The 27,888-nt window shown below is 47.0% G+C and overlaps 1 protein-coding gene across 1 annotated transcript in view; it reads right to left on the minus strand.

Annotated features, from left to right (window-relative positions):
- The window catches only part of Cbp53e (Calbindin 53E), a 289,448-nt gene extending 262,044 nt beyond the window's left edge, over positions 1-27,404 (minus strand). The window contains exon 1 of the mRNA XM_077691776.1: positions 26,970-27,404. Coding sequence (XP_077547902.1) covers positions 26,970-27,105 — 136 coding nt within the window. The 5' untranslated portion in view covers positions 27,106-27,404. The remainder of the gene's footprint in view (positions 1-26,969) is intronic.
- Between the last annotated feature and the right edge of the window lie 484 nt (positions 27,405-27,888).

The raw sequence follows: 27,888 nt of genomic DNA on the forward strand, positions 1-27,888 counted from the left end.
CACGACACACAGCGCCTGTGTGTCGTGCTCTCCCTATCGTTCTTGTTTCTTGTTTGCGCTGTGAATTCAAGATGAAAGTTTACTAGTGGTCCAAGGCTGGAGGAGCAGCAGAGCTGGCGGCCTCTCTTCCTTCGTCGGAGACCCGGCTGTTGCATCATCACCAACGGCAGCAGCCAACCAGGTCCACTGCATGACGAAGGCCTCTCCCGTCGACCTCCAGCCGATGCTGTCCCGCGCCGCTCAAGTCCATTTTTGACTGCGAATTTTCTGATTTCATCCCTCCATCGAGTAATTAATTGCTCTTCCTCTTTTTCTAGACAGGTCTCTCGGTGTCCACTCTGTCGCCCTGGTAGTTCACCGATTGTCATTTCGCCTAATTACGTGGTCAGCCCAAATCCATTTCTTTTTCGTTATTTGAACTGTGATATCTCCTATACTCTAATTTGTTCTCTGATCCAGGAAGCTCGTTTCATGGCCCGTTGTTTAGTACGGCGCCAAGTTTCCGCTCAATATGTCATCACCTTACATTTATTTCTGGACTTGCCGCTTAAGTTCTACATGAATTGCAGGCCCGGATCGCGTCGTCTGCAGGCTTTCCCATCTTTCCCAAAGTGGACGCTAGAACCAGCGGCGCCCGAGCTACGAACCCAAAGGAAATGCTGTGCTCCCTGGATGCGATGATAGCTCAATCGGATATACGCGGGATTCATAACACGAGGCACCCACGTTCGACTCCGACCACGTTCGGTTACGACTGCAACATTTTCGCGAAGATATTATCGCCTACAGTCTGCCACGTGCATACTAGCTTATTGGCCAAAATAAAGCGTGTGGATTGCGCGACTGATCATTTACACATTGCTCGAACAGCCGTTCAGTTCTTTAAAAGATTCCCATCAGCAGCTCGCGTTACTGCAGATAGATCTGAATTCAAAAGCGTTTGATTGCGTTTCCAACTCATTTTTGTTTTCTTTATTAGAGCGGGCCATCGTTGGTTCGGCCGTTTTCAAAGGGCTACGTCTCTGTTATAGTAACTGCTCAACCCGCCCAATTTTTAATGGCCACCTTTGGAAGCACTTGCCTATACATTCCTCAGTAAAGCAAGGTTGCCCACTATCGCATTTACTTTTTACACTTTACTTACAGCCTTTATGTCGCAGTGTGCTCAAATGCAGGTAGCATTCGGGGTTTTAATATGCTCGGAACCGAACTAAAATTACTGGTGTTTGCTGGCGACTTGACCCTTTTCTGTAGCGATAGTCCAAGTATCGACAAAGTTATTTCTATGACAAAGGAATTCAGGTTAGTTTCTGGTGCTAAAGCCAACCTTTTGAAGAGCTCTGGGTTTTGGTTCGGCTCATGGGCACTAACACCAACCGAGTATGCTCGCATTCAATGGTCCTACGTACCACCTAAATATCTCGGCGTTCCGCTCTTGCCAACTTTGTTGAACAAGAACAAGACGTTACGCGAATATAAGACAGGAAATTAGTACACAAGGGATATTTACACTGTTCCTTTATTTAAAAAAATTCATGGATGCATGGTTTTTCGATATAAAATGATATTTTACATCTACTGCAGAAAACCGCCACCTGCTGTTGCCCGCGCCACCTCCTGGCGGCATATGAGAAATAACGTGGCAACAGCAACGACAGGTTCCACTAGCTAGGTTCCACGATCTGCTTAGAACGCACGTGGAGCACGGAAACGCTGTTCTATAAACCCCGAAGTCGGCCGCCTCGATTCACGCGCGTCTCCGCCGTACTGCAGCGCTGGCATTGAGGAACCTGGCCTGTAGCAGTGGAACGCGGTAAATTCAAATCACCTTGAGCAAACCTTTAGTGTGTTCACCTTGGGATGAGCGTGACGGAACAGGAACAGCATGAGAGGTGAGCGGGAAAGCAAAGGGGGGCATTTCCTTGGCAAATGTCCAAAAAGACTATCGTCTTTTGACGACATTTGCAACGAAAGGAGCAGATACGCGGCCAATTTTTTTGAAGGGCCCAAGCGTCTAACATATTCTTGGCATCAAGGTTGGTCTATGTATTAGATGCAAAGCATCTCTTGCTCTCGGCTCCGTCGTCCATCGTCCGTCGTCCATCCATCCGCCGGCCCAGGAAGACACCGGCGGCAACACTGTCGCTCCAGCATCTCATAGTCGGGGCTATGTCCCTCCCTTGTTGTGGCGCCGTCCACACCCCCACTGCGCATGCTCGGCTCATCTCGGGCCGGCCCAGGAAGACACCGGTAGCACTATCGCTCCAGGAGCCATTAAAGGGTAAGACACCACCGGGCGTTCAGCAAGACGAGCATGCGCAGTGGGGGTGTGGACGGCGCAACAACGACAAGGGACGGACATAGCCCCGTCGCATCTAATAAAATTAGAGCATGCGCAGTGGGGGTGTGGACGGCACAACAACGACAAGGGAGGGACATAGCCCCGTCGCATCTAATAAAATTACACCATCTTCCCGTAGGGGAACCCTGAGTAGTATGCGAAACAGCCATGGGCTCAACGCAATTTCCCATTTCGTAGTACCGGTAAGTGAAAAGTGTGGTAGTTACCATGGAAACGAAACTGTAAATATAACGGTAGCTACGTACCTCAACCTAACGGAAACGACGAACTGAAACTAATGGGCACTTGAATCGACCCCATGGCTGCTTTGCATACCACTCGGGGTTCCCATACGGGAAGATGGTGTAATTTTTTGCAAATTCTTCATTGCGATCGGAGTCACATGCAGCGGTTCCATCGGGTTTTCGCAACGTTTGTGTGGTCGTCTACCATGGAGGCAATGAGGCGCGACAACCTTCTTAGACCGGTCTGCACTGGCGGGCTGGGCTTAACCCATCACTTGTGCGGCAAATAGTTGCACGCTTCTTCTTTTTTCGGCACTCCTCTGACCCTGCCATTCGCGCGTTTTTGCAACTTAACCTCGCCGATACTTTGCTTAATCTTGTTGTCTCATCATCATTTTTGATCAGACCGGGTTTATGGAGGTTTATGTATGAATTGTACACTTCAATACGGTTTTTGTTGGTTGATTTTTCCCCAGATTATATGCTCAAGGTGCCTCGTGTTGATTTTTCCCCAGATAATATGTTCAAGGTGCCTCGTGTTACACTCTACAAGGACCTAATTTCCATAGTTTTCCCAGCACCATTGTATGGATGTATGGAACTCTTTATTATAACTTGTCTGAACAAGATGCGCTCATACGTGTCGGTAAACTGCCGCTTTCTCCCTCAAAACAAAAACGTTATTTTTCAAACTTCGCACCGAGACATTGCCTGTTAAGACGTGGCTGCACAAGCGGCACACTTTTGTGTCTTTTGCATGCTGTTGCCTGTGCGATATACTAAAAACGTTTGAGCACTGCTTCATAAATTTTCAGGATGCTATACTCTTTTGGTATGTCCTCCAAAAAACTCTTCAGGACTTTGAATTGACTCCACATCGCATACGGTATCTCGTATCATCCGCAGATGGTGATGTGCCATATGATTGTTTTTTTTCTAGTCACTCTGCATAGTTTATGGGAAAAGCGAATGCTGGATAAACACGTTAAGCCTATGGTTTCTCCAGATCACACTTCTGCCAAATGATCATTAATCTTAAAGATGTCTACGACCAAAATGATTCTTGCCCTGACTGGTATTCCCGGCTTATTAGTTTTTCACTGTTGCCCCCGTGCTAAACCAAATGTACCTAATTGTTCATTGTGTTTAGTTTTGTTTTTCATCTTGTAGTCAACTATGTGTACATAGTTTTAAATATGTTGTAAATATAATTTCCTAAGGACGCGAATTCGATTCCCGGCCGTAGCGGCCGCTTTTCCGATGGATGCGAAAAACAAAAACGCCTGTGCGTTCGAAATTTCGGCGCACGTTAAAGATCCACACGTGGCCAAATTAATCCGGAGCCCTCCACTACGGCGCACCTCATAGCCTGTGCAGTTTCGACGCGTTTATCCCCACAATCAATCACATATCATTTCCTACATTGACATGTAGTGCAATAAATGCAACGTGGAAAACAAAACAAAACAAAAAGCTTTGGGGGTGGCCCAGTGCTCAGGTTGCCGGTTTCACGGCGTAAAGGTCCCGGGAGCGATTCCCGAGACCTCCCTAATCACATTTTGCTCGGCTTCGGGTTTTTTTGAGCGACGGACGGCTTTGTTTCGGCCTAAACAGTACTGTTGTTAAAAGGTGGAACGCAGTTGGCCTTCTCCATATAACCTTATGACTGTCTTGTTCATTTTTCTTTTTTTGGGTGGGGGCGAGGGGGGGAGGGTATTGGCTTATTGCCATGCTGAGAACACACATGAAAGCTTCGGAGGTTGATCCGTAGCTTGCGACCGAGAAAAGTATTATTGTTGATAAAGTTCGTATATCAACTAGAAAAGCCGTTATTTTCTGATAGGCAGTGTGAATATTTTCGTCCAAATCCCCTGCGCCAATGTAACGGGGACAGCGTTATTTAGGTCAGGCTCTAACCATACCGGCGTATCCCGAGGCTTTTCAGCCCCCACTTAAACGCCTTTATTTACGCACTCCACCTTTTACTTGGGAGAACAGTTTCCAGAACAGAAATACGCGGTTCTATTCGTTATTTTTCATGCAAAGAAAAGTGTTAACTGGTATGTTAATGGAATGTTGCTACAGGACAAACTTAGAAAAATCCTTCTTATGATTCTATAGGTTATACGGGCTGTTCCTTTGTAGAGAGAGAAAACAAGCAGTCGTGTCGATGATGTTAAGTGCGCGTGCACTAAATCCCTTTAATTGCTCTATCAGTATACCCCTAGTCACTCAGGGGCAGTTTCAGCCGGTTAGAACCGAAATGCACCCTCGTTTTGAAGTTTTAATGATACAGTTAAACCCGGCTATAACGAACCTGGATAGAGCGAATTATGCTGTATATCGAACAAAAATAATTCAGTCACGGAAATACATGGGAAACATATTGCTTATAACGAAGTTCACATCCGATATATCAAACTCTGCGCGCCTAGAATGGCAGCCGAAATGCATGGTCTCGGAGCGGCGATTGAGATGTGGATTAGCCGCGACCACGGAGCAAGAGTTGCGACTTAGACATTGCGCCTCGCACGGAGCGACATGATGCCCGAGACTTTCCGTAACTGTTTCCGACGCGCGGGACTCACGACGGAACCCGCGCAGTCAGCGAGTCTGGACCAAGGCAGCAGCATCGGTGAACTGTGGGAAGAGCTCCCCCACATTCCCGATGACGTTGCGAGTGAAAGCCGTCCGACGCTTATAATGAAGCGCTTTCGGCAGTCAATGTGCTCCGCCAATGCTTCTTAGATTTTGGAGGACGCGGACTCGAACTGGTGCAAATAATGTCTCGTGTAGAAAATGCTATTCTAGTTGAAGCCGCCAAAACGAAAGTGAAAACAAAAATCGCCGCTTTTTTCTTTGCAAAGTAGACAGTTCAGGCGGAAAGTAGCTTTCATACTTGCAATAAATGGATTATTTTGGGCATGGTAACGGCTACTTTACTGTGTTCGTTTTTGCATGCGGTAGTGGTGGAGTTGAGGAGGGGGAGGGGGGCTCCCGCGGATTGCGAACTTGTAACGATAAGTTCGTTATGGGCGGGTTCGGCTATATCGAACTATTGGATATATCGAACTAATCGCGGTGCATATTTCAATTCGCTATAAACGGGTTTGACTGTATTAGATTGCTTCTGCAGCTCGTGAAAAATTAGTCTTCGGTAAATGAGATGAAAATTCAACGACAGACATATCACTACGGTGGTTATGATGAACCATACCAGCGCCCCTCTTTTTCATTAGGCTTAGGGCTTACGTTTAAAGTGACGTAAGCAAAAAGGCGTAATTGTGAGATCAGTTTTCAGGCTCAACTTACCTTAATAACATCGGTACGCAGCGCGTGTTATGGCAACGTTTCACTGCATGCACGCGCTCGCGGGCAGATCGTCCTGGCCGATCTCTACGCATGACTAATTCACCCGGAAACATCGCGTCAAAGCCCCCTTATGAAAAAAAAGTAGTGGATTTTGCAAAAGAAGTAGGGGCGATAGTTATATTTGTTCGGCGCATTACATATTCGTGGCGTGGAAAGGCGGCTAGTCGTTGGAATAATTTACAAGTATCCCATAAAAGCACCCAGCGCATACAAAACTCACGTACTAATGTCCTCAATGATGCACACACGTCCTATTTTTCTTTCACCAGCCGCCAGACGTAAAGTCCTCCTCGATTACGGGAAGCGTTCGTTGCCGCGAAGTGCATACGTGAGGAGCGTCCAGTTTCTGTGTCCCGACATCGCATTCCTTCCCTCCGCGGCGACGCGTTACTCCACCTGCCGCCATTACTCGTAAAAGGTTACATAACAGCCACACGAAAGCACGTGCAACCTCCAGGCGTCCGTATTCCAGTGCTATGGCGCAACACTCCAACATGGCGCAACATTGATCCATTCTGTCAGCCCGGGGAAGCGATGACGTCGGGACGCTGATCGACTGACCTTATACGGGGCTCCCGCGGTAAATTAAATAAGCGCGCTGTTTTGTTTGTGCCCAACGAGATAGTGGCAGACAAAATATGTCGGTCTAAAATTAGTAAAATGAGATAGGAGGCGTACGTGTGATGACGACGATGTTGATTGGCGGCAATGTATCGTTGCACCGGCATACCGAGCGCCGTAAACTTCTTCCGTGGCGGTTGAGCCCGACTGAGCTCGGATGGTATTAGTGCGATAGCATTAATCACTCACTGAGCGAAAAGGCCGGCGTACGGCGTCTGTAGCAGCTCAACGGCTCCTTCCGGCGCTTGGAACATACCCCACTCCCGCAGGGCTGTATTGGTTGACCCTTTTGAAAGCCTCCGACTGCCAATTGAGCGAAGAAGGAGTGAAGCGGCTGCCAAACATCCCGCTGGCTGCGACTTGTGTGTATAGGGCGCTACACGTGGCCATCCACGCCAGTGAACCTCAGCTGCCCCGCAACAAAACTGGAAAACACTACTCGCAGCGCAAAACCCAAGCCACTCTCCTTTGTGGGCAAACGTAGAACGGTAACCGATTTGGGAAAAAGACTCGCCTGTGCATTAGAATATTGACACCATTAAACGGTAGTGAAACATCGGCGCTGTTCAGGAATGCTGGAATGTATTGTCAATCACCGACGTTGGGAAATGTTGCTACCTCGGGTGGGAAAGAAAACACTCACGTTTGCCCTGAAAGGGACATAATTGTTTCTGTCCAGGGGAGATGTTAGTAGATGTATATGCACTATATTATGTCAAGGGTGATCAATCAAACATCGTATGACACGCGGTAGGAAAGAGCGAAACTCGCTTACTCGAACTTGCTCCGGTGAGCAAAGTCCACCATGGTTCCTTGACACCGACTAGCTTGAACAATATGCTTGAGAAATACTCATCTGAAACTCCCCAGCATCAACGCATCAATCAATTTTTTTTTTCTGACCTATAGTTTCTTACAAAACGTATTGCACCTTGCTCATATGACATAACACGTGCACTGGCTGCTTAATACTAAGAAATAAAATACACCCGAAATGATCAGTGGCTTCCCCGAAAACTGAGTCTCACAAGACGTTTGGCTGCATTGCTCACTATGCAAAATGTGCGCTGCCAAGTTTTGGTTGCATTATAACTTGGACGTTCGCGCCATTCCGTCGTATTTGAAATTAGCATTCCCCGGGCAAAGCTTTTGTCAGCGATAACTACTACGCAGTTAAATAAACGTCAACAGAACGTGGCTTTCAGAGATTACAACTTGTGTACTAAGGTGAATACGTGACTAAACACTAGACGCAAACCATGTAAAGCTTATTATGCAAATTTAGGGACGAATGTTTGATAAGCATACCTAACTGCGTCAGACATAGTAAAAATAGTAGCTGGAAGTAAAAGTTCCACGCGGAAAAGTAAGTGCGCCGGTCTTGCGCGTAAGCGCGGCGTACGTTTGACGTGTGACGTCGACATGGGGGCATGGCTTTGCGGCACTTTGCAGCCGTCGATCTCAGAAGCGCGTTCGGAGGACTGAAGTACTCAGCCCATAGTTCTGCGGGCAATTACATTTTCTCACATCTAACGCTGGACTTCAGTTCGACTGATGATCCTCTATAATTTTGACCTAACAATCGCACGCTTAACTGCAATAACTAAAAAAGTTAATTAACAAGTACTAATTAATTTTTACCGCAAATTGCAATTGGAACTCGTTTTATTGCGTCCGCCACGACCCCTGATCACTTCGGGCGAGAAAAACTATTTTACCTCTGAAAGCCTATTTTTAAAATCACTTAAAGGCTTCCCTGGAACACCTTGCATACTGTCGTGAGTTGTCCACTGTCCTTTTTCATAGTCCTTTTTCACCACTGAGTGTCCACGGGGTTATGATACAGTACAGGTACCTCTGCACACTTCTTGCCAACCTCATCACCCAAGTTCCTGAACCTGCCGTGGAAACATATCTTGCACCGCCTTCCTTGACGTCATTCAAGGACCAGCTCATATCACTCTGTACTTACTTATTCGTACTTTTACAATGAGCGCCTCGATGTAATGGGCCGACTGTCCTCAGGTTAACTATAGGAGCGCGGATAGTGCTTAAGAGGCGTGTGCTCGCGAGCCGCGGCTTCGCAACATTTCGTGATTCAGGCAGAACATTTTAGCGGGAACAAACTACGGTATGCTGTGCTGAGCATCGAGCTGAATTTCGGTGGTCCTGTAATTCGTTCCGGTGCCGTCTTGCGTGGCTGTAGCGATCGATGCATCCATCAGTAGAGCGAAGGTTTCAACTCTCTGAAATGTGTTGCGCTTACGCCGGCGAAGAACGAAAGCGGCTGCAAGAGGCAGTTTGTGTTCTGAGAAATCTCCTTTCGTAATTCCGTCGCTTTGCCCTCATGGGGAGCACGATTACAACCGGTGGAAAGTCAGTTTGGACGTTTGATATTAGTATTGAAATTTGGGCTTTTTTTTTTTACTTTCCGCATAGGAAAAAAGTACCTCGCAAGCGACTTTTTCCCTTGGCGGAAGGTAAAAAACAAACTGCCACCATTAAAGTCAAAGCGCTAAAAAGAACTATCATGAAGGCTTCGTGGTGGGTCCTAAATTATGTCAATACGCACAACAATGTCTTATTTACTGATGTAATTAAGGAGCAGGACCTACAGCGATAGCGCTATATGGCGCTACGCAGGGACACTCAATCAATCAATCAATCAATCAATCAATCAATCAATCAATCAATCAATCAATCAATCAATCAATCAATCAATCAATCAATCAATCGATCAAATCAAATCAACTGCTGCAACCAGCTGGTGAGATTGGGCTAAGCGTAATTGTTTTGAGGAGCTCCCTAAAGGCGCGTCAGCAGATAGCACCACGCCGGTGCATTACATTGGCTCTGCACTGCTGCGGGTTGTTGCAACACCGCTGATAAGAAACTGGCACCTAGCCGTCTGTCAAGCACGGACCCATTCGATTTGAGCATTACTAGTTACCAAACTAGCAACTTGTTGATTAACACTTGCACAGTTGGCCTTTCCGAGTCCATGCCGTTACCCTACCAATGGTGACTAATTTTTCTTAGGGCAGGCCATTGAAACCACATACTCTTTCCACGGTTAGTATGGCTGCCGGAAATGCGTTGCTCCCGCAATTCAGCCTACATTTACCTTCAGTGACAGACAACTGAGCGGAAACTGTTGTCAAAGTTAGAAAGCCTGCCGGAAAAGCGTTGCCCTCGACATTCAGCATTGCTACCTTCAGTGACAGAAACCTCAAACATAACTACGTGATCCTTTCAATTTCTTTCTATTCTGTTTATTTAAAACGTGCAACGTGCACGTGCACTAAGAATGGTGTTTTGCAACAAATACCACAGATTATGCGAGCAAAAGATTGAGTGTTATACAGGCTGCGAGTCCTCTGATAATCACTCAAATAAAACATGTCAATAAGGATATCCCATTTGTATGACTCGACGATGTTAAATCGCCCCTGCCAGGGAGAAAACACGCACTGTGTGGAAGAGAGCAAATGTTCTAAGGCGGTGCAATGCGCTCCCCGTCGTTTTCTGTTACTTTATCAGGTTGATAAGCGCAAACTAAAATAATCAGTAGATCTTTAGTCACAGTAGAATGGCGTTTGATTCATCTGCGGCAGTGGTCCTCAACCATGAGTGTGCCGGTGACCTCTTTCGGGTTTGCGAATGTGATGGGTGGAAGTCCTCAGGATGAGCTATGTTGACCGTGTAATAGCGTCAAACAATTTGCACTTGCAGCTAAAGGCGCCAACATACTTATTCAATGCCCGCCTTTTATGTCTGACTTATATGCTTATGCGTGCCATATTGCCAAACGATTTGCTCTGGCAGCTTAAAAGTCACCCAGCCTTTTGCATGTCTGGCTTTTTCGCATAGCTGGCGTGTTGTGCAAAAAGCCAACGTTAAAATATTGGCCACGCGGAGAAATTAGACGTAGAAGTCATGTAACAAAGCCACCTTTTTGCATTTCCAGCGGGGCTTAGCGGAAACGAGAAATGAATGGGGGAGGTGACTGGGGTGAAGAGTTCCGGGGAGGACTTCGCGGACCTCTGAAATTATCTCACGGATCAGTGGATCAGTCTGAAATTCTCTCACGGATCAGTCTGCGGACCGCCGTTTGACAAACACTGATCTACGGGATAAGAAAATATCACAGTTTATTACGCAGCATGCGTCCTTGCCTAAAAGAGTGTCCGGGAATGTGCCCGGGTACATGCGCAAAAAGCAGGTAGGGGCGTGGGGCAAGCAGTGTCATTCCCAAGCAGGTATAATGAGGGGTCATTACCGATCGCAAAAGTGCCCCGCACGCTTCTTTACTCCAGGCTCGCGTGAAGCACGTTCGGCGGGGGAAAAAAGCGCGTAGGCAGAATAAAGAGTGCAACGGGGCTTCGGCTCCTTCGAAGCGAGAAGGGGTATAATTGTGACCTAGCGCGGAGCTCCATAACCGATCGGGCTGTTTCTCAGCGCAGGCCTGTAGTTCGTTTCGTTTTCGCCTTTCCTCCCCGAGCGACGGGCGCCATATTTAGCTCCCGTCCAGCGCTGACAGCGGTTGCTCGCGGCCAGCGCTTTCATAGCTGGCCTAAACGCTAGTGGTATACCCTGTCTGACGCCTGCAACCAGCAGGGAACGGGGAGCTGTTTGCGCAACGAAAAATCTCCGAGACGAGCAGCGAAGGAAGCCTGACGTTGCTTTTCGAGAGAGACCGTGCAGACTGAGCCCAGTTAAATGCCGTCCCCTTATAGACTCGACGTGACAAGAATCGGCGCAAATGATGGGCTGCTGATGACGGCTTGGTTGTTTTGACCCACACCTTGTCTACCTTTCGACATCGGCGCAGCTCACTCACTCCCCCCGCCAGCGAGTTTTATTTCTCTTTCTCCCGCCTGTTGTTTGGAGCCAATCGCGTCCGTGACGTGTCTCATGATCGAGCCCCGAAACGAAGGTAGACACTTTGTCGAAGCGTGACTTATTTTACGAAACATTCGCTTTGTGCCCATTCAATTGACGAGGGACTGCTCCAAAAAAATGATTTATGGATCCGAATCCGCCCACTCGGGGGCACACCCGCGCCAGTCGTGATTCGAGAACCGGGGTTGAGCGCTGCACTCCGCTGCCTCTCATGTAGCCTCGTGACACGATGACGGCTGCGAAATTTTAGACCGCGCTACAAGATTAATCTGTGATCGCCTCGCCTCATGTGAGTTTTTTCCGCTTCATAAAATCACGATTTTGCCTATTTCGATGGCCGTGAAATGCATTTCAAAGGACGCCAATTCATCCTTTGAAGTGTTTAGCCCACACGGGTACAATTTCTGCTTAAATCTTGAAACTAAAACTCAGGAGTAGCCAGTAGCGTATATGAAACCCTGGAACTATTTATACACTGTTTTCGAGGCTGGAATGTAACCGTTCTCTGCTAGAAATTCAGTGGACTGTAAGGACAGTGCCCGAACAAACTGTCAGTTATCAAACATACTGAAAGACAATAGTGACCCTCTGAAACGAGCGATAAGTGAGCGGTTTGCGTCCCACTCGGCCTTTTTTTTTTTTCGCCACCCCGCCGTAATACGGCCTTACAAGATCTGAACGAAGCCAAAAACGGTCAAAGGCAGGACCTAATTATTTTGATATAAAAGAGCTTAAATGTTTTCTGACAAAATGTCTTTTCAACAATGCATTTGTGTTTAGAGATGAAGTCATGTTTAAAGTAATGGATGTAAGCTTGGTCTTTGCTGTAAGCTGGCTTTGCTGTAAGCTTTCTAAGCTGGCTCTACCACATTGTGTGTTGCACCATGAACCATGACTGTATACGGAGGGAGTACGGTAACAGCGCCACCTTATACTCCTCTCCACCGCCGCCGCCTCTTTCCCGAATGACAAGCACCCCTCGCCATACGCGGCGTCTCTCTCCTCCTTACATTCCGCAATGCCGTGCGCTCTTCAGCGGCCCCTGTGCGGCGCACTAGAGGCGGCATTGTCTATGCCCACCAACCGTGCGTGTCCACTGTGACTTCCACATTGCACTGCTGTCCTTATAATTGAACATAGCAAATCCTCAAGGCAGCTAAACCGCATCATTGCAAATCCTTCCGGAGCGCCAGCTACGCCGGATTTCCCAGGGTGGAAGGGCTCTGATTTTTTTCTAGTGGTGCCAGTTGACGTTAGGCCTAACATCCAATACGTTTAGACTCCCGTTAGGAAACCTCCAAGTTCATCCTTACGACGTGCCAAGCAACGCCTTACTCATTATATGTCTAGCGGCGGGAGCCAGATGACTACGTGAGGCATCAAGGCATAACGTTAGGCCTAATGCCAGGCTGTCGTATGAACTTTTGCGCAAGCGAGTCATGAAACGGAAAATAGGGGAGGCTTCACGAAAGCGGCGTGCCACGTAACCGGGATATGTGGGCTATGTGCTTCAGCCCTAAAGAAACGGGAGCTTTCAAGGGGGTACCAGAAGTAAGGCTTGGAAGACGCTTGTGAAATTCCAAGAGTATAAGAGCATGATGACACCCACAAAAAGCGAGAAACAATAAAAAAAAAACATTGTCTGCCTCGTTGACAGGTTGAAATCGGTCAATAAATCTAGTTTCTTGAAGGTTTGAAGGCACGGTCCGTCTGCAGGGTTCAGCCGCATATCGTGCGACAAAGCCCATCGCCGGGCTTCTTTCCGGGGATGGCAAAGCGGAGTTGCCTCTAGTATCACCGACGCTGTGCCCACAAAACTGCGGCGGAAACTGCCGCCCTCCAAATGCGTATGCCTCGCCATTTTCCCCCTCCCAGAACGATCCACTCAAATGTGCGGCACAGCACTATTCTTTAGAGACGCTCCGAGCGAAGCAGGAGGTGGAGGAGGGTGAATGGAAAAATTTAGATTTCAAGCTCGTTTACGCCGTGCGCAGGATGCACGTCTAGTGAGCGGCCCGTCCCGGTGGCACGCCAGTGCATGCAGCGTTCAGCGTTACGGCCAGCGCGACGCTTCTCCCTCGAAGCGAATAAAGAGTGCGACGCAAGCAAGGGACAAAAGGCGAAGGGATCGGCTTGCACCGCAATAACAACCCAACGAACCCTTATTGCCCCCGCAAAAGAAATTTTGTGGCGGCTGAAAGCAACTGCGTGGGCAAAAATTTAGATGGCATACTTCGAGGGGCTCTCAACGCACAGCCTCGGTGCTTAGGCGCATCCGGCTGATGCAGCATGGCAATGAAAAGAAGCGATTGAGCAAGGTTCCTCGCTTACTACCTGGCGCCCCTGTTTGCTTTGCTTTCCACGCTCTCCCTTTAATATGATACGCTCTCGCGAGCCGACACACAACGGGATGGGGATCAAGGGGGAAAAAAAAAGGCTCCAGTTTTTGTTGCCGTCGCGCTTGCGTACAAAATGAAAATGCTGCTCGGATGAGCACACCTCGGTTTTCCATAGCAGGAACGTTTTCCTCATTACCGGCAGCGCGCGGCGGGAGTGACATAATGAAAGCGAGGCATCGCGTGCCGAGGCAGGCCACGGCGACAGCCACCCCCGCTTGTACGAGCCGGCACCGGGCGCGTCGAAACGTTGCCGCCGTTGGCAGCGCCTGTTTGAGATTTGGCGGCAGGCTAGACCCCTGTCACGCTCCCCCGATCGTGAAACAGAGACCGCATCCAAGTAGGAAAGGGGAGGGTGCCGCACTAGGAGAGAAAATGCGAGGTGAAACTGGTCGCGAGACGATCATCATTGGTTAAAAACGAGACAAATCGTGGCACATTGTTTAAAGCGAGGCTTTCTGAGCCGCACTGGTGCCGTCCATCGTTACGCCAAAACGCACTACAGGAAAGCCAACTAAAACAATGAGCGCCTCAAGAAAAGAAAACGCATCCCGTGGTCGGAATCGAACCTGGGTTCCTTGCGTTACGAATACAAAGTCTATCCGATTTCGCCATTTCGAAACGGTCTAAGAAGTTTGAATTTTGGACTTTGACTCAGGTTGCATGGGTGAACCCTTTGTGCTTTAACCATCTGTCTCTTAAGAAAGGGGCTTTGATTTTTTCACGCTCACATCGCGAGCGGGTTCAGATATTTCTACGGCGATGAGTCCCGAGGGACATGATCCCCAAAGCGTTGCTTGGGATGCGATTTGTAAGATTGCTTCAGCAATCGGCTTGTCCACGTAGAATGCAGCAGTTTGTTGATGTGCTCTCGCACTATATAGTACTGTGGATATACGAGTCTCAGTATATTCCGGGCAAGCGTTTCGAGTAGGGGAACTTTTCACAAACTTTTACCGTTCGTGTAAAGAATCTCAACATTTTTTTGGTCGCTGAGTTTCACGCGAAGTCAATTTGCTTTTGCGCCTGCTTTGCACTCAGAGGTGGGGCACAAAATGAAATGATAACGTAGCAGCCAATATCCTGTTATGGGCTAATTTGTTAATTAACCTTCTGATGGCTTTAACAGGGGTCTATGTTCAAATTCCAACATTTGAAGCAGCTAATAATTGAGGGTCAGCTACGTGATAAAAAAATTACTGAATAATTGTCTCGTGCTTTTCAAACAGGCTTTGCACAAGTTAGCGGTGAAACACATAGGCGGTCTAGCCCAGGGTTAGGTGTGGGATATAAGGTAGAACGTCAATGTAATGGGCAGTCTATTCTGGCGGCGCGCGCGTAAAACCTCAAACATGAGACGGCGAACTAGTTTATTGAGACTACCAACTGGTTATATCTTCAACACAGCGTAAAAAACACAAAAACAAAAAAAAATGTATAGAGTGGAGGTAAACCGGACCACCGGTATATCTTGTGCGGATTCTTATAAACGCGAACCCTATTCCGAAAATTCGTCAGTTTCCATATGCTGCAGCGAGCTGTTAAAACATGCACATTAATTGTAGGGACCAATTCGTTACAAAAGTAGGAATAGTGATTTTCTTGCTTTAGAAGCGAATGTCAAGCGCATAACAAGTTGATTCAAATCATTTGAAGAAAATACTTCGAAGAGTCGCAAGAAAGGCAATCAGCAGCCGTTCCAGGCACTGTCGTGAGAACGCGGTTCGCCGTTACTTTTAATACAACACATGCAAACGTCGATGAACTGCGACGAGCGCAAAGTAATTTTTAAGAATCCTGTTTTAGTCAAGAGAATTTTCTTGCATTTGATGCACCGAGAAGGAGACTCCAGCAGGAGTTTTCAGCTATGGCTTCAAAAGCGTTTCTCAAGCCCCACGCTAATGTTGCCCTCACCAAGAGCCGCCACAAAGAGGACCAGACGTAGGCGTACCAAGCACGAGCGAGAATAGAAGAAGGGGTGTCCACAGCGGAGTGTAATTTTATGTTAGCATCCTGTACGGGCCGCAAAAATACGGCTCCACTCGTCGCGCATCGAAACCGAAACTATGGCATTCGCGAATTCTCTAACAGCTGTGTTTTGTTTTCGTCTCTCTGTATTTGCGCCTTCGGGTTCATGCGTTTGTAGTCACATGATCTGTGTCAGTCCCGGTGGTGTGCACGTCTGTGAAGCAGTTTTGAATAAAACTCATGCCCCCGTCTGTCGCACGACGACGATGGTTGAACGCGAAGCTTTATCGTGATGGATTATTTGATTGGCCAATCCTACACTGCGAGTATGTGCTACTCTGGAGGTACGCACCACTTTTCTAGAACGCCCACAGCAACAATCGGGTGTGCCCTGCGTAGGCCTAACGATTGGGTTTGGGGTGTGTGGCGCGAATCGGTGCCTGCTGCTTGGCGTTCGCTTCGACCGTGTCCAAATGGAGCAATCGGATAGACGCCGGCTTCATAAAGTGAGTGACCCAGTTTCGATTCTGGCAACGGGAAGCGTTTTTTTTTTTCTGTCACTTCACCCACGATCATTCATCATCATCACCAGAGAAAGTTGCTTTCCTACAGGGCATACTGGCGTACAACGGCATCAGTGAAGACAATAAAACACCGCTTTAAAACGCGCTGATGGATAGAATAATGGCGACGTGAAGTTACTGCTCCCGGCATGCTCGTGATGTTAACGTGGAACAGATTTCGACGTCCCCGTGCTTCGTAACGCTGCCATCTCATGCGGCTGTAAAAGTCGACGCACCCACGAGGGGAGCATTTCTAGATACGTTGTGTGCCGGCAGACGGATAGCCGAGGCGGCTGCCAATTCCGTTATCGTAAATATGTTCGTCTAATTTAGGCCCGTCGCGCACCACGACGAGAAAGGGGTGGAGAGTTGTTTTCACCAAACGCTTCGGTTCCCATTCTGCTCGACGAGATGTTTGTTCGGGCGGAACTACGACACCACAAAGAACTGTGATGCTCGGTCGCTGTCCTTTCCACAAGCTTGTGAATGCACGTCGCACGACAAGGAGTATGATACCTTCAAGAAACGCATCAACAGCATGTAAGCGTGCGGCGGGAAACACCAAAGTGTCGGCATTGGCGGAGAGCGGGCAGGGCAAGGGTCGACGACGCTTGGCGTTATTGCAGGCGCACGAAAAAGGCTGATCAATAGCAAGAATCTCCGTTTCGTGACGGGCAAACGAGGCACGAAAGGTGGCGTTGATTTAAAATAACAGCAGGGAAGGGGCAGCACAGTTTTCAGCGTGACTGTGTGCTTTCTCCAGTTCGAAAAAAAAATTTGGCTTACATGTCCTTGAGTACGCAACCTCATCATTGCTCGAGTTTATTGACCACGCCCGAGACGTCTTCCGGGAGCCCTTTAGAAACACCCGTGGGTCCGTTTCACCACAACGCACCTTTATGGCCAGTCATTGCTATCAGAAAGGAAAAGAGGCCATGACAAGGCCCACGATGAGAATTGGCTCAATAAATATCGTTTTGACGTTGCGTTCCGCAATGCAAACAATACGTTTTGCATCGCGCGACGTCGGCGTGCAGGCCACAGTTTTAAGCCTAATCGTAAGCCGCGACGCGTTATTAATGCGACAGCATTAATTACCCCACTGTGGGAAAAAGCGGCGTTGGCGTTGTTGTACGTCACAGAAAAAGGCCGCCAAGCCCATACTAAATGATTCAATAGATTTTGTTTAAACAAATGGATTTACCTTATCTAAACTAATCCACATAGACACCTCGGCACGAGTTCCGACGTTTTTGTAACTAGTTTGAGAAGAAAATTGGGTACATTTGAGTTCGTTTAGGAACCGAACACGGCCAGTGCGTGCGACACTGAGGTCGTATGGGCTGACAGGTGAACGTTGCGGCAGGTGAGGAAAGCAGGTGCACCCCAACCGCGAAGAACGCTGATTCTGGAAAGGTAGTGCTCGAAATAAAAGGGAGCGCACTGCCTCCCGTCTTCTCGTTCTGCTTGCATCGGGCGTGTGCAGTGTGTGTAATGGATCCTGCAGCGCGTATACCGTCAGCGGTACCCGCGAAATGTGGCCTCCCACGAAAGGGTGCACCAGAAGTTGCACGGGAGCACAGGAATGCGGTTCGGCGAATAAACAGGCAAGAGAACAAAGAATCACTTAAACGCCAGGCTAAGAGTAATGCATTCGTGTATAACATATGAGCAGACATAAGTGCCTCGGGGAAGGTTTCGTCAAATTAGCCCACTTGGACACAGTGATCGCTCATTCTTGTGAAATTTTACAAAACTGACCCACAGGAATTGTATAGCGTGTGAGCGTTCGGTGCAAACTCCAAAAGGTGACGGGGCCTTCAACGCTGTGTGTTGCTTGCCCTGCAGATCTTCAGCCTCAAGGTACCGCATAGCGCATTATAATAATACAGGTGGTCTGTAGTGCGTAAACGTGTTGCGGTATTCCACCCACGCGAGGAAATTGATCATTTGCGCTGGGATTTAGAACTTTTACCGGTGAACTCCGCGACATCGGCGACGATGCGCAAAATATTAGCCCGCAAAAAGTGTCCAAAAGTCTCTAATTGACCTTTGGTGTTCAATATTTTTACTTTGTTTTCTACCACCCAGCGTTTTTCTACGGTTTTCGGTTAAAAACATTTAGCGTAAAGGCCAGGTACGGTGAATACGATAGGGTGTCGTGAATTCTAAAAAAAGATAGAACGAAACAGCATCATATTGGGTCGTTTGCTTTGTTAAAGCTTGCCTTGTAAATATACAAATATGGGCACTTTTCCTCACTTCAGGACCACCAATTAGTGCGATACGGGCAATTCCCGGTTGGAAAGAAAACTGCCGCCTTGACAGTCAAAGGGCAATCGTTTCCACCGGTTCAATTTCTACTGTGAAACCCCTCCTACCCTACCTCCCTGGATTTCGCCGATGTCAGTTGAAGCCTTAAGCCTTGGTGGCACCCTTTCGCCGGTCGACGCATCGCATTTCTCTGGTTATGCAGTTGTGAGCACCTTTACCTTAAATGAAAGAAAGGTGGAGGCATTTAACTGTCTTAAGGATGCCCTTCGTTATGAATTGATAGATTAATTTTGGGTATCTAACGGTGATGCTGTATGCTAATCTATATGACTTTGTAAAAACATACCTGTTTGTGTGTATAGTACACCACGGGGGCAAATTTATTGACGCAATGCAATCAACTGCCCCTTCTCAAAAATAACTCTGTCGTGTTGATGGGGGAGATAGACATTGATGTGTCATTGAACAATCTCTAGCAAAAGATTTTAATAGAGTTTTAGCTACATCAGGTTGCTAGAACTACATAAGCTCTCCCACAAAGCTAACACCACGCGGTGACACTAGCTCTGGAGCTAATGACTAGAGCAAAACATCTGTGCAACCTCTAAAAACCAGCAAGCGTTCTGGTGTCCGCCCCTACGCGAGACAATTTAACCCTGCTGGTGGACCTTCCTCTCTTCCTAAAGAACAATAAATAGATGCATACGCAAGCCCACGACGCTTCAAAAGTGCTACCTTTGCGTACGATTTGGGTGACTACCGTCCAATATTTTTTCTTTCCCCCATTCTATCCCAATGTGACAGTAATAACAAACTAATGCGATTACGACAAGACAAAAATAGTCTAAGCTAGGAAATGTTCCTCGATTAGTTGAAGCAATTGCTGTGAGTGACGTATACCGACAAGCGAACGTTAATGAAGATTATATCACCTTTTGAGTTAGTGCACAACAATTTCGAAAAAGCATTTTCTTTACCGAAGCCGTTCACTACCCGTAATAAAAAAATCACGAGAAAGCACTGATAAACTGTCGTATTTTAAGATATAGTATTAATGAAATAACGAATAAGTTGTATCACGAGCTTCTGCGTCCGCAGACCGTAACGTGTTCCTCAAACTTTAAGAAGTACCGAACCGCGCTGGAATCATGCTTAAAAAAAAAAACTAAGCGGGAATAACATCAGGCGGTGTTTGAAGGTATTTTTAGCAATAAACGAGAGGTATGGGGAGCTGTGAACACACTAACCAGCCGAACAAACCTTGTAGCGATATCGAAGAATTAACGATCAATAGTGAGCAATTGAGTGATGAACAGCTGGAAAATGCAATAGAGACACATTTTATAAACGCATGTCCTTATCCTGCACATGATGTACATGCGCATAAAGGTGAAGCTTTGTAGGTCGCCACAACAAAATACCAATCTACCTTCCTGCGACCGGTAGACCCAAAGGAATTTGAAGGTAAAATTATTCAACTTAAATATAATGTATCTTCAGGAGTGGGTGACACTGATAGCGTTGAAATCCAGTTATGTCACCGTTAATACATGATGTTAGAGCTTACGTCATTAAACTTACCCTTGTCACAGGTGTGCTCTAGAAACAACTGAAAATTGCAAGGGTGACTGCAATATATAAAGAAGAAGGTGCTGGTGACTTGTCCACTTACAGCCCAATCTCAGTGCTTTCAATGTCATCGAAATATTTTACGGTACTATTTATGAAAGACTCACATCATTTGTTTTTGACACACAAAAGAAGATAACAATCAATACGGGTTTGGGAAGAGTCACCTGACTAAACCAGCGCTATAGTTTCCATTAAATACAAAATAATTGAAAACTGAGAAAACAGAAAATAGAAAATTTCCTGACATTAACTGGGTTCAAGTCTATACAGTTAGATCTTTCCTTTAAAAAATTATCAAAGTAAGGCATACGTGGATTCACCCTGAAGCTTCTCAACAGTTATCTTTTGAACGATGTTTGCTGGTAAGACTTAAGAGGCCAACTTTGGCACAAGTTCGGTTTAAAGAAGGCGTACCACAGTGATCCATAGCCTGCCTCTCGCAGTTTCTTACTTTCATGAACTACATTGCTTACATACCCAATTCCCCAGAAACCATTATATATAGGTGGACCACACTAATATAACTAAAACTTTAACCACTCTTAAATCTAGCGTAAAAATCTGTCTAATGAGCCTTTACATCTGGCTAATGGGGAATTAGTTTAAAAGACTACGTACATAATCTTTGGCCCCATTACCAGTGTCATAACTAGAGACCAGGTTTCATGCAAATGCCTATTTTGTTCCTTGCGTTACTATCGCGCCACTTTTATATACGAGCATGAATTGAAGGTTCAGAAGGGATTTTATGGTGTTTTTATAGTGCCTATAAATGCCTATTTTGGCGATAGTGCCTAAACGGACATAAGTGCCAATAAATGCCTATATTCAGAATCGGCTCTTATATGAATAATATTTACCCCCAACTTTTGCTTTCGCGTGCACTTCGATATCGTCATTCTGTTACTGGGCAGCCAGCATTGATTGTTTGGAAATCTGTTGGGTTCATTCTAGCCGTCTATTTCAACCAACTTCTCAAAAACAACCGCTGGCCGCAGAGGAATGGGACGCATTGACAAAAGGCAGAATTTTGAATCCAAAAATCTGGTGATGGTGGTAGTTGCTATTATTTCCATAGTTTTCACCCTAATTCTTAGACTGCGGTTCGCGTTCTCTCCAAATAAATTTCTTCAAACATGTGCAGTTGCATTCTCGTTTCTAGAAGGAAACTGAAATCCAACTCTATTTTCAGGGCAACGGTTGAGCATCGAACATGCCTTTGTTAGCAGATCATACCGAAATTGAAAAGCGAACGGCGAAACATCACTGACCAGCTGCAATGCCTTACACCTTAAAAATCCACACTGTGGACGAGCTCTCAGACACGCTTTCTTATAATAAAACTGTTTGGCTGATAAGCACCATTTCAAAATGCTTTTCAAATGTGTGGAAGTACATTTGGCCGTTCGGTCGATATTAATGTATATAAAAAACTTCTAGAATTGTACCTAACAGTCGTCTAGTAAAAGCATGTTAATTTCTTGATAAATCGTCGTCTCCCGAGGTTATTGTTTGTGCCTGTTTTTATTGTGCCGTAATTAAATTGCGTCAGGCAGACATAAAGTAGCCTTTTTATTCAATGTCCAGCTCTCATGCATTCTTTTTCATGCCTGTTTTACTATGTATATCCGACGCTCGAGCAAGCGACAGTGGCTATTTGATTGATTGATTGGTTATAGGGTTTAACGCGCCGACGCAACGCAAGCGATGAGGCGCGCCGTAGTTGAGGGCTACGGATTAATTTTGACCACCTGGGGGTCTTTAACGTGCAGTGGCTATTGAGCAATAAAGTGAGCAGTGCGCTTGTTGAATTAAGCCAATGGATCGTCATTAGTTCAGTGATTTGATTGAACAAGTGAACAGCTACGTTCAACTGTTGGCGCCTTTGTGCCATCATAAACGATCACATTTTTGGTAAACCACGGTGGTTAACCATGGTAGTTAACCATGGTGGTTAACGATAACCACCAGGTCTTTGTCTGAAATTATTTGAATTTGTGGAAAAATTAATGGTGCCTACATTTACTACGTTGGAGGTCATGAACGTCGTTTTGCCTGCCCATTTTTGGCGCCTAAAACGCGCTTTTTTAATGCCTAAAAATCCGGCCACTAGTCATAACAGTGGAATTCGAAGGCGTTGTCTCGGAAGAGTTAAAGAGCGAAAATTTATGGGCGTATGGTTCCATGAGGATGTAAGCTGGACAATACGTGTAAATAGGCTAACCAGAGAACTTGCGTCTGATGTCTACAATTATCTACAAAATATCTACAAAATATCTACAATTCGCGTTTCTACTCGAGCTTAACTTACATTAGGCGGGGAAACAACAACGTCTGCGTATTATGATAATATTGGTATTCTACTAAAAAAATATTACGCTCCCTTGAAGGATTTAATGGTAGTTATCACAATATCCATGATAACTGCCAATAACTATAGTATTTCAGATCACAATCTTGCCATGATAATTGTCAATAGCTTTAGTATTTCAGATTACTACAAATTATAAATTAAAATAACTTTTGCGAATATAATTTTTAAAAATATATACGCAATACACCTTAAGGCGCTGCAAACGCAAAACACCACGGACTGGAAGAAATTACGTGAAGCATAGTTTCGTTTATAAATACCTCGGAGCAATTGAAGTTCGATAGCGGTAAGGGTAACTTCCAAAGGAAATCAAGACCGTGCTTTTAAATATCCACACTGAGAGAAATAGGCGGAATTGAACCTCATGTCGACTTTCATGACCTTTTTGCTTATTCGTTTGTTCCCTTAAAATATGCCCTATTTATACAGCTTGTGATTTTTCAGTGTCGAGGTGTATGTTTCACCTCAAGCTACAGAACCAAATTTTTGCGCAACATTTTTTTACGCAACTAGTGAATGTGTACCCGCATGAAATTGATTTGTTTACGAGTTCCCTATGCGGTTACGTACAGTGTGGGAGACGTCATGCCTGGTTTCACTGTTTAAATTATGAACACTTGTAACTGCTGTGAACTGCAGACTGAATGGCGTGGCCCTCGTCAGGCACTGTTGCTTCAGGCCATGTCGCTGCAGGAGACTGGAAGCTGTCTAGTGAAATAAACTCAACTTTCAACTTACATTCTCCCTCTGCGCTATTGTTGTTCTGTTGAAAGTCAAATTTATTTCGGTGTGAACGGATACAAACATAATGTCCAACACTCACCAGACTAGCCTTCGGACGGTCCAAAATATACATGCCCAATCTTTTGTTTCACAGGTTACATCTAGAGTAGACCTGCTAGGGTAAGAGTCTTATGTGGCTGGGAGACATTGAGAGCGCATATTAGGAACCTGACACCGGTGCCTTTTCACTCTCCGTGCAAGCCTGCCCTTGAGTAGACCTCAGTCATCCTTCAGAGGAATCGGATTGATTGTAGGGTTTAACGCGCCGACGCAACGCAGGCGATGAGGCGCGCCGTAGTGGAGGCCTCCGGATTAATTTTGGCCACCTGGGGATCTTTAACGTGCGCCGAAATCTCGTACACACTGGCGTTTTTGCTTTTTTCTTCCATCAGAAATGCGGCCGCCGCGGCTGGGAAGCGAACCCGCGTCCTCGTGCTCAGCAGCACAACGCCTTAGACACTGAGCTACGGCGGCGGGTTCTTCTGTGCAAACAACGCTTGGTACAGCACGCACATCTCCCATCACAGTACACACCAATGGCACGACCTTTGATCCGCTCTTTGCTGAAAAGAACCATTTTGTTATTCTAACAGTATAGGGGCATACAGAAGAAAGGATCTTGTCACCGTCAGCTCTCCAGGACGCTAACCTTGCTTTATATTATATGAATATTACAGGTACCTCACGAAGATTTATTCTGCTGTTTCGGTGACGACTCCCAGCTCCTCCGGTGCTCCATTTATTTCTGACGCGCCTCTCCGATGTCATGGGCAGTCTGAACAATCGCCCTTTCAACGAGCCGGTAACTCTGTCACTGGTCGCGGCCTTCGTCATCACTAAGAGCCCTCACAACGTTCATTCGTTTCTCGAGTTCTCCTGGCCTCTGTGACCGGATTGAGACGGCATGGTAGTGCGGAGAAAACTTTTTTTTTCTCTTTCACTCCACTCTTTTGTCTCTCCTCTTTTTCTCTATATGCCCTTTTACCCAGAGCAGAGTAGACTGCCGGACGTCGTTGATTGGCTAACCTGCCTGCTTTTTACTCTTGTTCTTTCTTTCGCAATTCGCCTAGGTACGTAAGAGTTCGCAGGTAATATACCTCCCAATGAAAAGTAACATAGTAAGTAAAGACAGCCCTTATAACTAAGCTAAGACAGGCCTCGCTTCTGTTGCCTTGAAATTGCCATCAGGTATCCCTGATTACTTTAGAGTCGGGGAGATGCAAGTATACTGGGAACTCTGGGTCAAAGAAGAAAAGAAAAAGAAAGGAATCCCCTTAAGTTGCTGTAGCGGGCCCAAATATTACGCTGTTATACCCGTAAAACGCCGCTCCGAAGCGTATACTGCACGGGTAGCTCATAATTTACGGTCATTCGATGCTAGCTGCCGGCGACTGGTTCATCAGGTGAGCGCAAGTGCCCATTCCAATGTCCCCTTTATGGAGCGCAATCACAGAGTGGAAACATGCTCTGAAACTTTTATGAGCACAGGAGGTGCAGGCTGCCTGGTAACGAAAACGACGCGATATGAGCGCAGTAAGCAGTTGCTTCGAGCAACCCTTCTAGCATTACAGAAAAGTCTTATTTTGTGCTCGCTCTTCCGCGTGTGCAATCGCTTTGTTTATTTTTTTTTCAGATCATCAAAAATGCCGCGCATCGCCAATAATCCCTATGCTATTACAAGCGCGCGGCACATCATTTAGTTGTATTTTCATCACACCACTCCGAAGATCTGAAATCTACGTAGGCGCGCTGATAATTAATAGGCCTTTGACAGAAAAAGAAGTCTAAAAGTATGGTTGCAAACTGCAGGAAGGGGTATTGGTCAGTTCGCCTAAATGGAATGGTACTAGAAAGGGTCCAAAGTGAGCATGGCAGCACCTTCATAAAAGTTCTACGTGGAAGGGCATCATCATGTTCTTGTTCCTCCCCGAGGGAGGTGCGAAGCCGATTCGTGATCAAATGTCGCAAACTTTGGGTTTACAGTGGTCCTTAATATCAAACAGTGAAGGGTTGGGTTTCTTTCTCTGTGGCTGCGAATGCGACGAGCCATCCCGGACATGATCACGCAAGACCACCGCATATTAGCCGAAAGTTTTGTTAGGCATCTGAGATTATCACGTGAGGGAGTTGGTGCCGTTACCCGCAACGGCTGGGAATTCGAAAAGCTTGAAGCAAATTAAATCTAAACCGGTTAACAGCCGAAAAAATTTGAAAATCAGTGGTTAGATGAGCAGTCGAAAGATTTTTATTGGCAGCTACTTCAGAAGCTGCATTACAAATGTCGCAAGTGCGTGGGCTTTCCGGGGGAATTCGTAGAGCAGTGTGGAACTTAAAGCTTCCTCGCTTATTTATTTTCTCGGTTAAGACTGAACATTTATCGTCGCCAAGTGTAAACTCCGCTTTGCCAAGAACCTCTCTAAATTACTGCGAGGTTGAGGTCCCAATGCAGCCTTGTTATTCACGCACTCTTTGGTGTGTCCTACAGTGCTCTGTTTTGTTTGACAGAAGTTTACTTTCAAATAGTTTACCATGGTGCCATTTTCTCTGGGGCATTGCTATGTCAGTCTAGTTAACAATTTCGGCTGGGATTAAAACAAAATAGTGTTGCTTTTGTCCTATGCGTAAAGACAGCATTATTCAGTATGCCAAATTTTGCGGCATACCCGGCTAGGAATACCTGCTTCATTAAGATCAACTCCTTTTCACCTTAAAACTGCGATAACCAGCCGCTGTAGTCAGCTCGAATTAAAATAATGAAATAAGAACAGAACAAGGAAATTAAAAATTGGCTTGGACGTTTATGTGGGGATCTGTTACTGCGATATGAATGGTGAGGCAACCATCTGGCATCTGAAGCCAACCACCCGTTATTTTTCTTTTTAATTTTGTTATACTTTGGGAAGGCTCCTCTGGAGTCATATAAATGAGAAATCGACCGCTCCCGGTACTCTACTCGTAATTTGCTGTTCATATGCGCTCAATTTTGCGTCCTTCTTCGACCGCGCATTCAGTAAAATGCCCCGTTTCAAATATAAATGACGCACGCCGCGCACGCAACAGGCGTACCGTGTCAGCGGAGCACACTGCCCCGTTCCCCCTACTCAGTGCCGCTTTTCGCGTCGCCGTTATTATTCACTTGGCTGTATTGAATTCGGCAGGGGGTGCAGTCGGGACCGTTGTAATCGCAGCCAGAGGTATTATAGTATTACCGACGAACTAGACCATGTTTCTAGTGCGCATAGCTTATAGCTTCCAATCAGCTGAGCGCCACCGGTCGCGCTATTCGTGTGCAACCTTGGCGAGGAAATGAGTGAAAATTAATTCAGTTGAGAGGCCATGTGCAACCATGTCATCTCTAGTGCCGCTGCGCAGTGGTCGGCCGCTGGTGCACGGCACGTGCGCTGGGCGGCCACGCGGTGCCGGCGTGTCCAGGACGCGGGACCTCCTGGGTACGTCGGCCGCGTGGGGCGCCCGGGATACAGAGCATGCTGTACTGACCGTCCTTGTCGTAGTGGCTCCAGACGTCCATGAACTGGCTGGCCGTCAGGTTCTTGAGCTCCCTAGTCTTCTTGTCCCTGAACTGGCGCATGAAGTTGGCACTGCCCTTGCTGCCTGCCTTGGTGCTCTCGGCCATCGCGGTTGTCAACTTTTAGTGCGCTTTAAACGAGCAGCTCACGAGGTTGGGAGACGCAGGTTAAGGAAGATTGGGGAGACGTTCCAAAGTCGTCTGAGCGGGTCGATCGACAGGTCAGAGTGGCGGCGGAGGGTTGTCGCGTAGGGGGGCGCGCTACAGTGTGTTGTGTTGCTCGACGGAGCGAGGAGTGCTGCTCTGCGCGGCGGCTCGTGCTCTGCGGGCGACGACGAGAAGCTGCGGCTGGTCGACTGCGCCCTAGCACCGCCCGTCTTCGGCCGCCGGGGGGCGCCTCCCGGGCTCTGCGCAGACGCAGTATCGACCTGCGGCCGCCTCCGCTGACGCGCTCCGTCCGTGCGCCCAGCACTCGGACACAGCGCTGGCCCCCAGACGCGTATCGCGGAGCATACGAGTACACCCCTCCCCTCGTCCTCGATTGCTGGCCTTGTAGCGCGAATATTCAAAAAATGTTCGGGTGATTAGCAGCGACTTAGTCAGCAGTTATCTGGAAGGAGTGTGGCCCGCTGGTCATCCACGCCTCAGCCACTTGATGCCCCTTCGATTTTATTCGGAGCACTGAACCGTCTTACTGCGTATATTATATCGTTATGAAGGGGCGCACGTGTAGTTACTGCTCAGTTAGTTCACGAAGGAGAGTTCTTGTTGGCAATTTTCTGTGAAGGGATTTAACATAAATTGGGTAAGGCCAGCGCATGGAGGAGGAGGAGGAGGAAGTGGTAGTTGGGGGTGGGGGAAGGGGAGATAGAGGCCGGTAACTGTCTGGCG

This window comes from Haemaphysalis longicornis, unplaced genomic scaffold (assembly GCF_048455015.1).
Source record: "Haemaphysalis longicornis isolate Haplotype H1 unplaced genomic scaffold, Haemaphysalis longicornis Haplotype H1 scaffold_1, whole genome shotgun sequence".
NCBI lineage: Eukaryota > Metazoa > Arthropoda > Arachnida > Ixodida > Ixodidae > Haemaphysalis > Haemaphysalis longicornis.